Here is an 18,822-nt window from a genome sequence, read left to right as displayed (position 1 = left end):
GCAGCTTTTTAATATCGACGTAGAAGGGCAGGCAACGTGTCAGTTTTCTTGTCAATAATCGAGTCACTTCCCTTTTACCCTTTCACTCTTTTTTTTCTTCTTTTGGCTTGGGTTTTTGGTAAAGTCGCTCGCTCGCTGGCTGGCTAATTTGAAGTGGGTTTCTATCTTTTTCTTCTTAATACTCTTTGCCCGGCTTCTTTCTACTATACGTGTCAAAATGGTACGTCTAGTCTGCCGCTGTCAAAATGTTTTGCCCCCCCCCTTCCCTCGATCGAAAGTACTCCCAAATTATAATTGGTAAAAAAGCGGATAGCTACGTTTGTAATTGATTACTTTTGTACGACTCTTATAAATTACTCCATCGTTAGGGTTAAAATTAAATTAAATTAAACTAGAGAGTATTTATTTACTCGTTGTCGAGTAGAATGTTTGAAAGTTTTCCTGATTTGAAGTTACTCAGGGTTCATGCAAACCTGGAAAACCTAAAACGTCAGGGAAATATATTGTTGATTAAACATTCATGAAAATTTGAGGGTAATTATTGTTCTGATGTTTTAGCTAAAATCAAGGAATTTATTTTAATTTCAGGTCGTTTTATTTTGACTGAATGATGTCACTATGGAAATTTCTTGGAAGTATCTGGTTTGGCCTTAAGCGAGGGATCAAGATTTTGACTTTTTTGGTGCGTTTACATTGAACTCGACTCAAATTACGGTTATCTACGACTTCATCTGGATGCCGAATATAGTGGGTGAGTACATAAGTTGGCGCGTGAATAAGCAAACTTTATGGTCAGAGCGACGCGCCCCATAGTCCCTTTCCCAGCTGTCAGGTCAGAGCGCTGCGTCCCATAGTCCCTTATCCAGGTAATTAGCGAGCAGTACCAAAATGTTGCGCGCATTAACAAACTTTCAGGTCAAAGCGCTGCGTCCCATAGTCCCTTATCCAGGTAATTAGCGAGCAGTACCAAAATGTTGCGCGCATTAACAAACTTTCAGGTCAAAGCGCAGCGTCCCATAGGCCCTTTACCTACAACGCGCACATCTGGACGTCACGTGATCCTGTCACCTTGACACATAATGGCCGGTCAACTTTATTACGGTCCTACCAGGATGGTGGTTGGAAACCTACAAACTGTCTATCGTGAACTTTCTCTTGAACGTCAAAATGCGTCAATCGGTTTCCCAAACTGTTAAAAAAATGGACACTTAAGTCACATCGCGGGTTAGTTTTTAAAAGAAAGTTTCGCCTCTTGAACTTTTCCAGTCATAGTTTAGCATCGTGTTTGTGCACATTTTTGTGTGTGTGACATTTTCCACCATCGTTGGATTCGATCGTCCCTAAAATGTAAGTACCCGTTTTACTCTAATGTGTTTTTTGTCGATCGCTTTGTTACGTCCTTGTGCTTTTTGCGTTATTTGGTTATTAATGACGTCAGACATCGAAGCTCCACCTATGATTAAAATGTAGTATTGATTGCACAGCGTGGATAAGTCAGGAACTTGTAAACTGGCCGATAGGTCAGCGATAACTTAGGGATTTCATTATGTTTATCAAACCACGCGTCGAGCAATTCAAAATGTAGGTCGAAGGTCATCAAGTGGACTCTGCTTCGCACCTAGAGGTTTGAGTATAAAAACCACTCCCGTTGTTATTACTCAATTTATGGGAAAATCCTGGAGAACTCTGGGAGAACTCTGTGAAAAAGCCTGGGAAAACTCAGGGAAATATGTTTTCCAAAAGTCTTACGAACCCTGATTTAACTAAATTATCACAATCTAGGGACCTAACGAGCATTGGTTCATCGGAGAATTACCCCTTTTTTCTAGCCTATTTGCTATACAGGTCCATTCTAAAGAGTTATTGAAGTTTAAAAAAAAATCCTCATTTTTGACAAATTTGTCTTTAGGCTTAACGTTGAGATTTCGTGGGATGAGCAATTATGGATTTTTTTTCTAACGTAAGAAAGAGAGTGGGAATTTATATTGATTAATCAATCAGACTTAAAATTTTTCAGGGATTGTCGATATTTTAAAGGGGTAAAGGTTTTTAGAGAGAGAAATGACTAAAACCTGTCCTAAAATCTTCAGGGCATGGTGGTGGTGGTGGTGGAGTTTTAGGCCGTTAGGGGGATGTTATTGGATGGAATATCGGAGCATTTGGACGCGCTCTCTCTCTCTCGGCCTGGGAATCGGGTAACTTTGAGGCTTATGACGTAGGTAGTTTTAAGTGCCATTTCTAGTTGGCCACCTTTAACAGATTAAAATCTCCCATTTTGTATATCCCTTCAAGGCTGCTTTCGCTCCCCCTCTCTTCCTCCTTACCCATCTCTTCCTCGCGTTTCTCGGTACGAGTTTCTCATCATCCCCAAGTCATCCAGTATCATCATCATTAGAGCTCCTTCGGGATCGGTTCGATTTTAGCTTCCCTTGCCTAATACACTGACTAGCGTATCTTCTTGATATCTTATAACGCCGGGTAAATTAGTAGTCATAGCAACGTCTTAAACCATCCTATAGTCGTTCCTCTAGGGAAAAAAATAAGATTTAACAAAAATTTATTTATTTATTTTTTTCCACGAAGCATCATTATTTTCTTTTTTTAACGATGTCACTTAATTAATCCAAAAATATTTTAATTTAATTATAAAATTTAATCGTTGAGACTTAACAAACTATAACTCCTCATCAAGTTTTTAGTCAACTCTAACTTATTGGATAAGGAAAATTTGAAAATAACGCGTTAAAGAAGTTTTGTTTATCCTTCATTCAAAATATATTGGATTAATAATGCTGGTACGACGAGTTAGGGAAGTTTCTATTTGCTCTATAGGATTGTTTCGAATATACATATACGTGATTAATTAAGCCTAATGTATTAAAGTTCACGAATTTGGGCGTCGGAGGCGTTAGGGAAGACCTCTAATGAATTTCCCTTATGACATTGATGTCGAAAATGAGGGGGATAAGGGGAGGGAACGTGCACTCTCAGACTGGAATGCGAATGTGTCAACTTGCAAGGGAAAGGGGGGCGGATAGACGCCCAATGGTCAACGATAGTTATTGAAATGGAATCTTCAGCGACAGACTGATGTATAAATGCGCGAATCGGGGATTTACCACTCCCTAATGGTTACCCGTAAAGACGAGATTATATAAGAGTATAAAGAAAAGTAACGTTTTTAATAAGTAGACGTGATCTAATTGAGTCTTAGGAACGTTTATTGGCTCCAACAACAGTTTTCTCTCGAATATTTTACTTATCCCAATTTTAAGCTGTGATATTATCTGAGTTATTATTTTTTTCTTAGAAGGGAGGATAACTATTTGGAGTGGGAACTCGCTAACCTTTAATGATTCGATAAGTTATCAACTTCGGAGAAGTATACGCACGCGGATATAACGAGGTTATTAATAATATAGTTCGAAATTGTTAGACTAAATAATTAATGAAGATGAAGGAGAGAAAAGAAAAAAAAACGGAATTGAAAGGGCTCGACGCTCTGCATGGCTATATAGCTCTTCTCTCTGTAATATCAGTAGGGCGCGCGTATCTTAGGCGGACTGGTATCACGCGGAGAAGGAATTGATGATTCCCAGGCGTAACGTGTCCGATTGGATGTGCATATCCGCACGGTGCTGCCCCTTTCGAGAGAAGCGGCCAAAACGAGAAACTGCTGGCTGACTCGGCTTTTCCCCGGGATTCGAGGATTCCATTCCAGGCGCGTCGAAGGTGAGGTCGCGGGTCGGGGACGCAGCGACGATAAAGAAACAACCAACGCCAAGATAGTACAACTTCAACAAATCGGGGAAAAAAAGTCACAGAACTTGGCGCGTTTTAAAAGTTTATTATCCGGAGAGAGAAAAACCTTTTTAATCTTTCAAAAATAACCACCAAAAAAATGTATTCAAACTGAGAAATTTCGCTTTGAAAGTATTAAGAAAAAAAACTTTACATCTCCTTTCCCTTAAAATGGTGAAATAATCGTAAGATCCGCTGAAACAATCTTCGTATTTTCCCCCCGACCAAATTAACTTTTCTATCACCATCGTCTTCTCACCTCGGAACTGTTTTCGGTATCGTTCTTTTTCGGGTTCAAAATAAGTTTTTCTATGTCGGTATTTAGGCAATCTAGTCGGATTATCGAAAATGAATTTAAAGCCATCTCGGCCGGGTCCAAAATCACCCCTAAGTCGCGAAAATATCAAAGACGGGTGCCGGACATTTATTACCGTTTTTACGAGTCGAAAATGTCATCGACTGACCACTGAAGAAACGCCGTTTTCGTTTGTAGAATATTTCCTCGTTTCCATAAACAAAAAAGTGACTACCGGTCATAGAGGGTGGTCAGTCGGATCGCGAGAATTATTTCCTTAACAGTATACCGTCGCGGCGTTTATTATATTGTCCGTTATTATTTTTTCTCTCGTTATTTCGGTTAATTTAATTAGTTAATTAGTAATTTGGAAGATAATGTCGTCGCGTTGTAATAATGGTCACGTTTTTACGTCCCAGTGTTTTCTGGTGGCCATTTTGTGGGTGGCGGTGGGTCGCGAGGGTTTAGTCGCCACTTCGGTCGGGTCGGACGACGAAGAGTCCTTGGTGGACAGAGACAATGACCCCCTGAACTTGGACATTAGTAGTTTCGCCGACTTGGGGAGTCCCTCGTTGGAGGAGGATGAGATGACGAGGGAGCCGACCGACATATACGTGGGAGGTTTCTTCCCCACTTCTCGCAATTTAACCGAAGGCAGCATCGGTCGGGGCGTCATTCCCGCAGTCAATCTGGCTCTGAAACACATCAACCAGAGTCCCGAAATATTACGGGGCTATCGGCTCAACATTCACTGGAACAATACCGAGGTACATACCCTAACATAATACTTCTTCAATCTTTTTCAATGTTCTACTCTTTTTCTATTTTTGCATCACTTCGTAACTTCTTCTGATATTATTAATATTATACAGTCATGATTATCTTTCAAATTATTTAAACGGATTTGTCTATTTTATCTATATCGTTGTATTTTAAAAGTCATCTTGAGTTTCGGATATTTACTATTTAGAATTAATTTAATTTTATTTGACTGGTTGGGACTTTGAATATTTTCACGTCATTTTATCTAGCACTTATTATTATGTAACGGCAATTTCAATGGTAAGATTAAGGAATTGCATACTTTATATAATAACCAACGTGTTTTTAACTCTCAAACGTGATATATTATCCGCTTGACTCTCTTTATACAAAACCCCTTCTCTCGTATATCGTATGCTTTTACAAAAAAAAAATATTTTTATTTTCCCAAATTAAATTTCTTCCCATCTCCATGCATCTTTCCCTTCTTTTTTTTTTTCATTTACAAGTGTCGTTTTCCAAGGATCCCCTCTTCGCGGATATCTAAGATACTCTCCTCCTTTTATCCGAGTTTGGGGTTTCCATATTCTTTCTCGTTCTTAGCTCTTCCTTTGCCCAAACATTTCTCATTCAAGGCGCGCAAGAATCGTTTCGTTTTGGGGGAAAAGACAGCTAGGAAAATTGGGGTGGAAAGAAAATTGGTAGAAACGTATTCGACTCTTACCCATTGCGTAAACCGCGAAATCTCCTAATACTTATATTGCCAAATGTCTTTTAATGTAAAATTTGCCAAAAGAAAGGGGTAGATAGAAAATCAAGGAAAATGCTATTTTTGTGTCGGAGTCTTTGGGAGAAATAATTTTTTAAGTCTTTACTTGAGTTAAGACTATCTACATCTTTTTTTTCTGATCTATTTTTCGTCTATAATTACAACTTTAGGGTGTGGTAGGAACATTCAGGCTTTGGTATCGGCTCCGTATTACAGTTAGTTTAGTAACTCATTGGAATATTCAGATTAGGGGTTTTTCCCGCGAACCAACTGGCCCAACACGGTATAAAACCGCTTTTCCGCCAATTCTAAGGTTTCGTGAGCTCCATTTCCGTAACGTTGACATCTTAGAATATGCTAATTTTCAATGGGAACTTGGTTTCTCCAAGTACCTACTTGTGTATATATATATTTCTCGCGTAGTAAAATAAAGAAATACTTTTTGAGCGCAATTGGTGTTGTGACTTTCGTGCCGTGTTAGTCTCCACTTTAGGAAGACTTTATATTGGGCCTCCTCCCTCTATATTACGTAGTCAAAATAATGGGAAGGAAACCAGGGGGACACTTTGCGTGCTACAGTTAAGATACTTTTATTCGGGCGTGATCGGAATACTAACATTTCGACAAGGCATCGAAAAGTTTCCCCCCACTTTTTTTTTATTTCTTTACGTTAACGTTTCTTGCCACTTTTGACGCCGATAAATTTTGTCGTAAAAGAGAAGGATATGTATGTATAGTTTTGTAGCGGCGTTACCACCAACTTACAAGAGCAGAAACTATAGTAATAGTTCCCGAAATATTCAATATAAAGCCGGTTGATGTTTACTGCCGGTTTGACCTTTAGGGGAATTATAATTTTTCAAAATATTTGCTCAATAAAACCTATCTCGACGCGATATTCAAAAATTATTCTAAATGCAAATTCCAGAAATATTTACTCCGAAGATGGGTATACGCGATCCATATTTATTCCTTTTCGATTTTATGTTTGACCTTTGACCTTTTAAATAGCTCCCGTATTTATATATTTTCTTCTTATACACGCACGAATCTTTTCTTGGCAAAATATATGTTTATTTCTTTTTCTTTAGATATAACTGAATATTTAAATCTTACATTATATCGTGCTTGTGTGGATTTATTTCCGTGTCATTTTCGATGTTTTTCTCGTGTTTTTCTTGACTTTTGTGTAAAAACGCTCTGAGCAGTTTTGTTCAAACTTGGCGTGCGATATGAAGAAAGTACCCAGAAAATCTTTTTTTTTCTTTCTCTCTCTCTCTCTCTCTCTCTCTCTCTCTCTCTCTCTCTCTCTACTAAATCCAATCCGTAACTTAGGTTAGCGTAACGGAAACGCCTGTATTTTTAGTTAAAGAGTAAGAGTTGGGTCTCGAAAATGGCCTCTTTTTTCCCCCTTTTTCTTACTTTTCTTTTCTACCTTACTATAGGGCGTATTAAATATGCAAATTAAGATTGATCCCTGATATTCTTTTAATGCGATATTCGAGTTAAGGCCGCGCCGGTACGACTTAAAATGGCTGCCATTTCCGGATATAAAGTGCTAGGCGAATCACTTTTTTTTTTTTAAAAAAAGGGGTTAAGGTGTGGTGGTATGGCTGGCTGGTCAATTTACATTTAATCATAAAGCAATTTTATCGATAAGACCTTGACACAGTTCTATCAAGGCTATAGAAATCAATCTTTAAATAAAGGGTTAAGTAGCAATTTAAGATGTAAGCCCGTTTTGATATTGCCGAAATTAAAATGTTATTTATTTTTTTTCGATTGGCCCCTGTAGAGTAGCTTCTCCGTAGACACCGGTGTGCTGCAAAGTAAACATTTCTACAGGGGCTCATAGAAAATATATTAGATTTTAAAACCCTGTAAGATGGCTTCCCCAAGTTGCTAGTTAGTTTCTCTGGGACCAGTCTTTAATAAAAATTATTAAAACTAGTTAATTAATCCAAAGTACTCGTAATAAAAAGTATATTTATTAATTAATAGACCAGTATTTTAAAGGGAGAAACTGGCTGCTTCCAACCTTCCTTTTTTTTCTCTCTCTCCTCAATCTTATCTTTTTTTGTTCCTTTTTTTTTCGTGGAAAGGATGATAAAAAATGCGCTTTTGGGAGTTTGTGAGTGAGTGAGTGAGAGAGAGAGGCTTGCAAAAGGAAATTCTTCTTTTCTTTTATAAATGGGGGCGCGAAGGAAACGTCATTGTGAGTCTGAATCAATCGATGAACCGTTAAAAACCTTTTCGACTTCCAACCCCCTTCCCCTCCCCCACTTTCCCGCCCTTTACAAAGTTTTGTTTTTTTTTATTTTACTTTACTTTACCAAAGAGTAAAACATTTTTTGGCTAACGGCCAAATGTAGTTCATAAACACTTTTCTGGTTTAATTACAAAACCTTGGCGGCGTTCCTTATCTCAACAACGGTGAAGAAATAAAAAATGTAATTTTTCGCCAAGAGGATAAGAGAGAGGGAGAGAGAGAGAGAGAGAGGAGAGAGAAAATGGGAGAAAAATGATGAAATGGAAAAGAAAAAAATGCGTGCCTTCATCTAATTAAGTTTTTTTTCGGTTTTTTAATTCTATTTCCGACCACCGTCCGAGATAAAGCAGACTATACACGCGCGTTTAACTTTAAGACCCTTATTCTTTTTATATTGCGTTAGTGTTTAGACAATCAGTTAGGCTTAGATAATACACGATGGAAAATTGCCCACTTGCGCTAAAGTCGTCAGATATATAATACGTAACGTATTAATTAAAAATTTTGAACGATTAATTATACGGTGCGACGTAATTAAGCTTGAAAGCCGTTTGATTCCCTTCTTCATATCCCCTTCCGATACGCGGATTGAACTTGTATAAGTTTTCTTATAGACATAAAAATAAAATGGATCGATTCTCTCTCTCTGTCTCTCTCTCTCGTCTTTCCTTCTCTCCTGCTCTTCTCTAAAGTGTCTCTAAAATTGTTCTTGGGTACTTAGCTATTTCGTATGGGACGTCTTCGTCAGGTTCACACTTCCCCATCTAGACCCATTCACACTCGTATATACTAAATGATTCAATAAATAATGAAAACAAGGAGTTTAATTATTATTTTTATTCCATTTTAAAGCCTCAATGCGAACCAATCTTTAATACACTTTTTTTTGCTGCCATCAGAAATGTCTCTCGGTTTTGTAATCGATTTAGGATGCTCAATGCGTTCACCCTCTTTTTCTTATCCCCCCACCCTCTTAAGCCTCGGACGTATAATAGATTCTATTCCACGCGGACTAAGGCAAAGTTCTGCTGGGTATAGTTCTTTCTCTGTTTACAATAACCCTAGCACGTTGGATGGTTGGTTGGTAGTCTTAACAATAAAAATCCTTCTAGGGATCTATAAATACATACACGCAAGCAAGCAAGCAGCCCTGGTGTTAGTCTGCGATTTCCATGACATGTGTCTTGGAATTCCAACGCGTCGAAGCGTCTATATCTTTTCTTCTTTCTTTTCTTCATATCTTTCATCCCCATATATTTTTTCTCTTCCGTTCTCTTTTGCGTTCCCCGGTTTTTATCTTTGCCAGAAAACTGACGATAGGTCTTCGATACGCCCTATACTTCGCATTTTTAAACTTCCTCTTACTCGCTATCGAGAGCGAAACTTTTATATTTGCTCCTCAGCTTCCCAAAAACTAACCCCCTCATCCTCCCTTCCCTAACTTGTCAAACTTTAGGTATATAGAAGTGGGATGCGAGTATGTTTGGCCCCTTATAGAGTTTTGAGGGAAAATTGAGTCTCCTCGTATTTTTCTAGTTAGTTTTATCTCGTTAAGGGTTTTTGACTAAACCCTATCCACGGAATTATTATTACAAGTTCGTTCACATTGACGATGTAAACTAGCTTCAGGCTATTTTCTATACATCGAATTATACGACAACCCTTTAAGCCCGCGCTCGTATTGATTTATTTTCAAAGCTAAAGGTATATAGGCTACCACGGATGATTTTCTAAAGCTTTATTTTTGTATGTAGTATGTTTGGATATGTACTGGGGGAATGAAGGAAAGCTAGGGAAGGAGAGATATCACTAAGCAAAATTAACCCTTTACCCACCCTTTGATGTATTGAGTGGACTCTCGCGAATATTGTAGGTTATTGGAGATTGCCACCGTATATGGTTTTTGGGAAATCCAAAGGTCAATAAGTTTAGAGCCGAAGTTATACGATGAAGAGAACCATCATCCTCCTTTTAGAAGTGGACTCTTTGGGTACATAGAAAAGTTTGTTTATCCAAAAAAATAAAAATTCATACGTCTCTCTCTCTCTCTCGCACCATATTTGACTCCCTCGTTCGCGAGGTGATTGTTAATAAAGGAATAACGGGGGATATGTTTTGTATATTGTGGTCTTCTAGCACTCTCGTTTCATTTTAAACTTTCAGAGTGTCTATTAAATCAATTCTGTCGAATTGCAGACCTGACCAAACCAAAGGTTATCTATGTCCAAACGTTTTCTCCCCTTATGATAAATTTATTTTTATTATTTTTGCCATTTTTTTATAACTTTTATTTAACAACTTCGTATACCGTTTTGAAGGGTACCACTCAGACTTTACGATATTTATAGCGGACGCTCAGGTCAGGTTTTGCGGAGTAGACTTCAATTCAAATATAGCGTCTTTTTATTCAAAATCGCGGTAGTAATTTTTTTTTTAAAAGAAAAAAATTATGAGATTTGTTAAATGCAAATATTTGAAATGACTGGAATAAAAATAAAAAAATGGATTTAGGCTGTGAAGAAATCGAAGAAAATATTCTCAAATATCGAGGAATATAAAATTGAAGGTCGATGCGTCATATCGTATATAGAATCCGTTCAACCATATAATTTTTAGCTCGCGATACATTCTATTCCAGGCTCCAGTCATATCTTAAGTTTATAAGTGATATGTTCCTTCCATAACTATGACACTACCTATACAAGTTCGTAATGCTACTGAGAGACTTACAGCTCGAGCTAGTTCTAGTAGAACGACAAGCGAGAATTGATCAGTACTACACTCGGATGGTTAATTAGTTTTGCAGGACTTCCATCTAGGTCCTATTTAGTCTGTACTAAGCCGCCTTTGACAGCGCCAAAACCAGGCCTCCCTCGCTTTACCTCGAATCTATGACCTACCTCACTCACTTCATGACAAGCTACAGTTTCTAAGTTACCAGTGACAAACTTATATTGAACATATCTTATGAACTTATGGTCATATCAAAGCTAACCATATCGACTTCTCCGATTGGAATACCTCCATGCCAGCGGTTCTTCTTTGGCCCATGGAAATAGACATTTTCCCGATATAGACCTAGTCTAATACAATATTATATAATATGAAAAATTCAAGATGGCGTGTTTTTTCTTTTTTCTTTTTTTCGATCTCTTTATTCGCTTTTTTGATCAGAGGCAGGAAAGAAGGGAAAAACTATAGGAGAATTGAACACCACCCTGTTTAAAAAAAATTGGTTGGGAGGAAATGGGGTTTGAAATCAAAATTCTCGATTTCTAGCTTTGAAACGACGCCAGCTTTAGTGTGTGTGTGTGTGTGTGGTATTATACGATTTGCGAAGGCGGCCTCACTCGCGTGATGGAATACATTATCGGAGGAATGGCCGAGGTTAATCGGTTATCGATACCGCTAAACCCCACCCCCCTCTTCCTCCATCCTGCCTTGTAAGTTTACCCCCCCCCTCATCGCCCCTTAGGCCTAACCTTAACATCTTTCGTCGTATATGTACGCGTACGCGTGCTCTTTTTGTTTGCGTCCTTATTCAGGAACCTTAAATTATATCGGGACTAGAAGTATTCCATAGGTATCTACTCTTCTTAATTTAATCACGAAGATTGTTCGACAATTTTCAATTTAATTACTACCTATTTTAGCCGAGGCTTAAGATTAAGCTTTGTAATACGGACGATGCGCTAGTCCTGTTTGAATATGTAGTTACTTTTTCAATTACGATCTTATTTACTTTCCAATGCGTTTTGTTCTTCATCGTTGAATTATTCCGTCCATTTAGTCTCGTTTTTACCTGGTTTATTCCGTAATTTCAAACTATACCAACGGAATATAAATAAATGGGGTAAAAAACCGTATTCTGCGTCGCGTTTCTATGGAGGAAAAATGCTAAAATAATAATCGAAGTTATACCTAATGGTATTATTGAGTTTTTGTAATGGCTTCCCTTTATAATGAAGCTGACGTACATGTAGATAATTACGTAATTAACTTCCCTTTATTTTATTTTATGGTGCGGGATTATTTTGCCATTTTTATTTTTTATTGTTTGATGTCTCTCTATTGTATAAAAGAGGTTACCTTGAAGGATTATGGGATAAACGTGATGAGTTTCTCTAAAGGTATTTTTAATTTGGTTTCCAGGAGTTTATCCAATCTATAGAAATAAGGATTAATTTTTTTTCCTTTTTTTTACTCGTAAATAAATTTTAATTTGAATATCGTCGGATAATAAGACATTTTTTTCCTAGAAAATTGATTTTCTTTTTTAAATATTTATTTTGCAACCATGGAAAGGAAACTCAAATATCACCTTATTAAAATTTCATCCTCCATTTAATATTAAACCGTACTAGGTTATAAGTCAGCGTGTTTAAATGTTACTTGAAAATATCATTCTGCGACTAAGAGATTAACGCGTGGAATCAGGGCAATTACCAGAGATAGGAAATTAAGGCATTTTTTAAATTGGAAGACAAAATCCCTTAATTTAGTTATAGGTAAAGCTAAATAGTTACGTGAATTTTCCTGTAAAAAAAGCGTGTCATCTTTCCTTCTCCGTCCTTGGGAAAAGACGTTCTTTTCATCCCCTGAATCGGATAACCGACGCGTGGTTTTAATTATGAAATTAATTAGTTTCTTCCTTCTCTCATCTCATCTCACGCCACCGCCTGGTCAAAACTTTGATTCTGTCCGCGTCGTTTCTGTAGCGTTTGCCCTTTAACCGTGCTCGTGGTGGTATAGTCTCTAAGGGGTTAGCTAGCCTTAACTAAGCGAGCCTAAGCTATATCTTATTTCCAGCCCGTCTCTCTTTTTTTTTGGGCACCAGTCATTCGCAAAGGAGAAATTAATTTCCTTTATTAAGTAGCGCGACACTCGCCACTAGGTGCGAATTAAACGATTTATTAGGGTATGAAAGCGGATGGATGGAGGGAAAATTGACTAAAGCTAAGACCATAAGTTCCTAAGATATCTTTCATCCATAAGTTTGTCACTGGAAACTTAGAAACTGGAGCTTGTCATGAAGTGAGGGAGTTAGGTCATAGATTCGAGGTAAAGCGACGCATGCCTGGTTTTGGTGCTGTCAAAGGCTTAGTATGCAGACTAAATAGGAGCTAGATGGAAGTCCTGCAAAACTAATTTATAGAGTGTAGGACTTCAATTCTCGCTTGTCGTTCTGCTAGAACTAGCTCGAGCTGTAAGTCTCTTAGTAGCATTATGAAGTATAGTTAGTGTCATACTTATGGTAGGAACATATCTTATAAACTTATGCTAAGACCAATCTCTGGCGGTCTTACGTTTAATCAGGAAAGACCTGGTTTTTTGCACGAAAAATATATTTGGGTATTGTATTAATTGAAATGTCATTTCTAATTCGGGATTTTAATTAAATTCTTGTCTTCAGTCTTCAAATTACTAAAGGGGAAAATTCTAAAGATATTTTTAGTTTAATCATTTTGGAGTTAGTCTTTTCAACACCCATTTTAAACACCGTCATTCTATTACCGACTACCATTCAAGGGATAAAAAATATTTTCTTCTGTAAAATTAAAAGATTTTATTCTGCACTTGAATTAGTTGGAAGGCTTTTAATGCTGGTTCTTTTTTTTAATTAACACGTATATCAATTAGTTCAGTGATGAATCTGATATGTCGCTACTTGGAAGCGAAGATCGGATGCATGTTCCCCTTTGTAAGCGACTCAAATTTCTAATTCCAACGAAAGAACATTGGTAGGATGTGTATGTGACTTAAGCCTCCCCCCTTTCCGACAGTATTTGGTCATCTTCCAACGCTAGAGTGTATTTCAAAATGAGTTTATAACTCGGGTTAAGAGTAGAGACCAGTAAAAAGCAATTTCCTTTGAAAAAGAAGATGAAACACCTTTGATTTCGGCTATAGCTAAAAACTCGAGTTAAAAAAAATACTTCTATATCTCGTCTCCGCTTTCTCTAGACTTTCGCCTAACTTTTTGCTCTCGCAATTTCTTCTCACCTTTCTAGAATGTGTCATTGCCATGGTTACCACCAGCCGCTTTTGACACCCGAGAGTTTCTTCGCCTCGCTACCTATTGCTCTTTCACTTTAAATATAAGCTTAAATAAGAAATTTGTCGCTGGATGTTTAGAATTTCAATTTGTAAGCCAATCTTCGCAGCGAAAAGACGGAAGCCTTAAATTTTTAATATAATTTCAGCTTCAAATTTAATCTCAATATTTTTAGATTAATGTTTTTTACAGATATTTATTTTGTAGTGTGGTGTAGTGTGTAATTATATTTTTTTTTACAAGTCTATTGGATTTTTTTTGTAGACCTAAATTCAATTAACTTTTTGAATCAAGGGTTACGAACACAAAAAAAAGTAGAATAAGGATCCTTATAAAAACTAGGGTATAAATAGTTCGAGGGGTATATAGAAGAGTCGAGGATAATTTAGCGCTGGAGGGTTTTCTAAGGAACCATTATTTTTAATTAAGAGTGGGGGTAGGAGGATAGCCTCTCTTATATTGTTCGGTCCTTGGTAAGAATAGAGCTTGTTTTCCCGAACTTTTTCTTCTCCCCCCTTTTTTTCTTTTATCTCTTTCTCTCTCCCTCCCTTTCTCTCCCCTCCTAAGATGGCGCGTGACTCGGTTGCCCGCTACTCAATTAGGCCTAATTACCCGAAGAACGGCGCGTGGATTATGGCCGAGAAAACATTCGCGCTAAAATATATCCGTATACCGTCAGGGCCTCTCCATTTGTTAGATTGCGGGGAAAGGATGCTGGGAAATAAGATTTTTTCCCACGCTGCACTCCTTGAGCCGAGAAACTTTATATCTTCTTTTTCTAGAACTTTCTCTCTTTAGCGATATAGTACGAATATTGCTTCGAGTTAAGGTATTGGTAATGAAATGAATCAAAAAGCCTCAGGTTGGACTCCTCACCTCCTCACCCAATCTGGAGTATCCCTAATTATAAAATTAATTAAACTCTCAGATTGGACTCCTCACCCTATCTGGAGTATCCCTGATTATAAAATTAATTAAACTCTCAGATTGGACTCCTCACCCAATCTGGAGTATCCCCAATTATAAAATTAATTAAACTCTCAGATTGAACTCCTCATCCAATCTGGAGTATCCCTAATTATAATATTAATTAAACTCTCAGATTGGACTCCTCACCCAATCTGGAGTATCCCTAATTATAAAATTAATTAAACTCTCAGATTGGACTCCTCACCCAGTCTGGAGTATCCCTAATTATAAAATTAATTAAACTCTCAGATTGGACTCCTCACCCAATCTGGAGTATCCCTAATTATAAAATTAATTAAACTCTCAGATTGGACTCCTCACCCAATCTGGAGTGTCCCTAATTATAAAATTAATTAAACTGTCAGATTGGACTTCTCACCCAATCTGGAGTATCCCTGATTATAAAATTAATTAAACTCTCAGATTGGACTCCTCACCCAGTCTGGAGTATCCCTAATTATAAAATTAATTAAACTCTCAGATTGGACTCCTCACCCAATCTGGAGTATCCCTGATTATAAAATTAATTAAACTCTCAAATTGGACTCCTCACCCAATTTGGAGTATCCCTAATTATAAAATTAATTAAACTCTCAGATTGGACTCCTCACCCAATCTGGAGTATCCCTGATTATAAAATTAATTAAACTCTCAGATTGGACTCCTCACCCAATCTGGAGTATCCCTAAATATAAAATTAATTAAACTCTCAGATTGGACTCCTCACCCAATCTGGAGTATCCCTAATTATAAAATTAATTAAACTCTCAGATTGGCCTCCTCACCCAATCTGGAGTATCCCTGATTATTGATAATGAAATGGGACGTTATTCTTTTGTAATTGGGAATAACCAATCTAGTTTTGTTTGTAAGGTTCCAAAGATAAAGCTATCCCACACAATATGAAACTTGAAACACCTTCGCGTCTTATTCTAAGGTCAAAACAGTCTAAATCCCGTTCATTAATGCCTCGAAACTATTATCAAATAGCGCGTCGTCTAATTTCGCTTCCGGTAAATCCCCATGTATCTCGAATATCACAAATATAACAAAAGCCCTTAAACCAGTAGAGCATTGTCAAATTGATCGCGTAGTTGAAACTCTGAGATCTTATAATTATGTGATTTTCTCTTAAGGTTTCATAGACCTTGATTGAGACGTATACGCGTTTCTTCCACTGTTTTTTAAACAATAATACAAGTGAGAGTTTTTTTAAATCCACTTTATTTTCATATGTTAGGGTTTTAAGTTAACACCGAGATCTATTGTCTAAAGCCTAAAATGTACTTGACCCGTATACTGTATGATGAAAGCGGGGTTGGCTTGGGAAGATGCGACTGTATTCCGTGATAAAGCTCTCTTTCAAGAGGCAGACTTTACAATCATTAAAGCCTGGCACATCTCTCGGAATTACTGCAAGTACACAATGGAATATTAAAGCGGACGCCCCTTCCCATCCCTTTCTCCGCTGGTTCCCCTCCTCTCTCTCTATCTCTCTCTCTTTCTCTCTCTCTTTCTCTCTCTCTCTCTCTCTCTCCTCTTTATCCTCGCGTGCTCTTACCGAGGATTAAGGAACGAGGTCGTGAGAATAGTTCGGTGATAGTTCTAAAATGGGATGGAGGATTTGCTCCGCGGCTATAACGCGTGCTTAAAGAAGAGGGGAGTGTTGAGGAAAAAAGACTTCTCGGTGCGGTTAAATCGGGTAGCGAAAATCACCATCATCTTCCGTATTTAACGACAACTGAATCTCATTATGAGTTGCGGCTCTTTTTTTTTACTCCCCCTTTCTTAATGGCCTTTCAATGGATCTCTCTCCCTTACTTAATTCGAGGATGCGAGCCTTTAATTAAGAAATATTTTCGCATTTTCTCGTTTGTTTTATCTTTGAAACGCGAAATTAATACGCTAATTAACTTTACTAGTATATTTTTTTTATTCAGATTAGGGTTGTTAACGAAGGGTGTAGGTCTTTCTAATTTCTAAACTACTACAATTTGTTTTCCCCGGTCATGACATCCGTTAGACCAATTTTAATTAGTGATATTGTTACTTGTATACGTTTCAGAGTGATTGTTTCAACTTTTATTTTAATCTGTCTCTACCGCACCTCAAAAAGTAAATTTTTTTTTTCGACGAGGAAAATGAGTTTGTGTAAATTTTAGCTTTTGCGTCGCGACGAATTATTTCGTCTATTTACTTTTTTCTACAGCCGTAGTTTTGAATTTCCGGTTCTTATTTGTGTCCCAAAAAATTGCAGTATCTTTTCTCTAACGGCGTATATGTTGTCCACGTATAATTCGTGTATATACGCGAAAGGAACGAATGGAATCCTTCAAGGGGTAAACCACTTATCGAAAATCATGGGTAACACATTTCAGATTTGTCACTTCGGCTTTAATAGATTTCTAAGGTCAATTTTTGAGTCACTGCCAAATTTCTAAAAACGTCTTTGCATGGGTTTCACTAGTGACTTACCCCTCGAGAATCTTTTTGGGTGGATGGGTGTCGATGTATTAAATCAGTCTGACACGACACTCTCCGCTGCTGGCCAAGCTCTTTATTGTGAGCGCCCTCTTTCTTGATGTTCCACTTCTCTTTTCCCTTTTCCCCCTCTTTTCTCGGGCGTTTGACCTTTTTATTATGACCCTCAACTCCACTTTCAACAAGAAGGGAGTAACCGATAGCGGAGTCGCAACCCCTTTCATACATAAGTAAAGAAGGACTGAAGTATTGACAGGTTAGAATCAGTAACTTCCACACGTTTTGTATATATGTTCCTTTTTGATTGGCGGAAAAAAATGGCCTCTAATCAAGGTTTACCCTGTTTATGTCTATAGAGTGTAAATTAAACACTAAGTATCATTAGTTTAAATGACATTTCAAGTGACTTAGTGTTGGTTTTTTGTTGTTGCAACAAATTACAACTAAAGTCCTCTCCTTGTAAAGCTGTGCTGCAGTAAACAATAATGAAAGTTTGAAAGTTCATTCGTGATAAAATCAATGGGAAAAAGTGGAACGAAAACGAGGATACACGCGATTTTGTTTGGGCGGCGTCCACAAAGTAAATACTTGCTTAGTGTCATTTTCAATATACTGACCCTCTCTTCCCATTTAATATTTAAAACCAACTATTGTATAAACAATGATATTTTGTGCTTATAGCTGAAGCAAAAATATTATTCATTCTTTTTCAGCCCCCCTCCCCCCTTTTTTCCCTGTCTTCTCGTGGACAGTTTTACTTATCCGCTTGCCACTGGTGTCGCGGCTATCTTAACCGCTTGATCTTTAAGTTATAAGAATAAATATATATACATATTTTTCATCCCTGAAAGCGTCCATCGACTTGACACTATAGCTTAATTCCTTCCACCGCATCGGCTAGTGGCCGATAAAACATAGTGCGTGGCGATCCACGAGGGTTTTTTGGTTTTTTTTTGAAACGTCTTGGAATCTGAAATTCCAATGAGACAGAAAAATACGTTTGGCTTAGTTTACAGTGTATAGTAAAGGGAGGTAACGGTAACGCGCGTTCCACTTTGCTCACCGCGGCTTAGCACGTCTACGGATTGAGGATGAATTGAGTGTAAGGCTTAAAGAAATGTCTTTTAAATCGCGCTATATTTCTTTTACATTCCCCCTATGCCGCCCTATTAAATAACTCACCGCGAATAAAACTCGCTACGTAATACGACCGGTCTAACCTCTTTATATTCCGTCGTCATGGCAACGGCTCCTAGCCTCAGTCGGAGGGTCTTAATATACTTTTTTTCCCTTACCTACTCCTAGCCCAGTTCCCCCCCCCTCTCTCTCTCTCTCTCTCTCTCACTCTCCCCCTTCAGATTCAACCAACCAAAACGCGGTCGAAGTTACAGTTTGTTCAAATTTTGAGGCTTTTTTTCCTT

General features: G+C 37.7%; 1 protein-coding gene across 9 annotated transcripts in view; it reads left to right on the top strand.

Moving 5' to 3' along the window:
• The first annotated feature begins 593 nt into the window (after window positions 1-593).
• The window catches only part of GABA-B-R2 (gamma-aminobutyric acid type B receptor subunit 2), a 141,074-nt gene continuing 122,845 nt past the window's right edge, over window positions 594-18,822 (top strand). For 2 of the 9 annotated variants that reach the window (XM_089862586.1, XM_089862585.1), the window contains exon 1: window positions 3,315-4,863. In XM_089862586.1, the coding sequence (XP_089718712.1) occupies window positions 4,474-4,863 (390 nt within the window). In that variant the 5' untranslated portion in view covers window positions 3,315-4,473. Of the gene's footprint in view, window positions 1,348-3,313; window positions 4,864-18,822 lie in introns of those variants that run through there. The other 7 variants (XM_089862588.1, XM_089862587.1, XM_089862594.1 and 4 more) reach the window with 6 other exon arrangements.

This window comes from Phalangium opilio, unplaced genomic scaffold, assembly GCF_054372755.1.
Source record: "Phalangium opilio isolate 3A_F unplaced genomic scaffold, DU_Popi_V2 ptg000540l_1, whole genome shotgun sequence".
NCBI classification, from domain to species: Eukaryota; Metazoa; Arthropoda; class Arachnida; order Opiliones; family Phalangiidae; genus Phalangium; species Phalangium opilio.
This window is presented reverse-complemented; position numbering and strand designations above follow the sequence as displayed.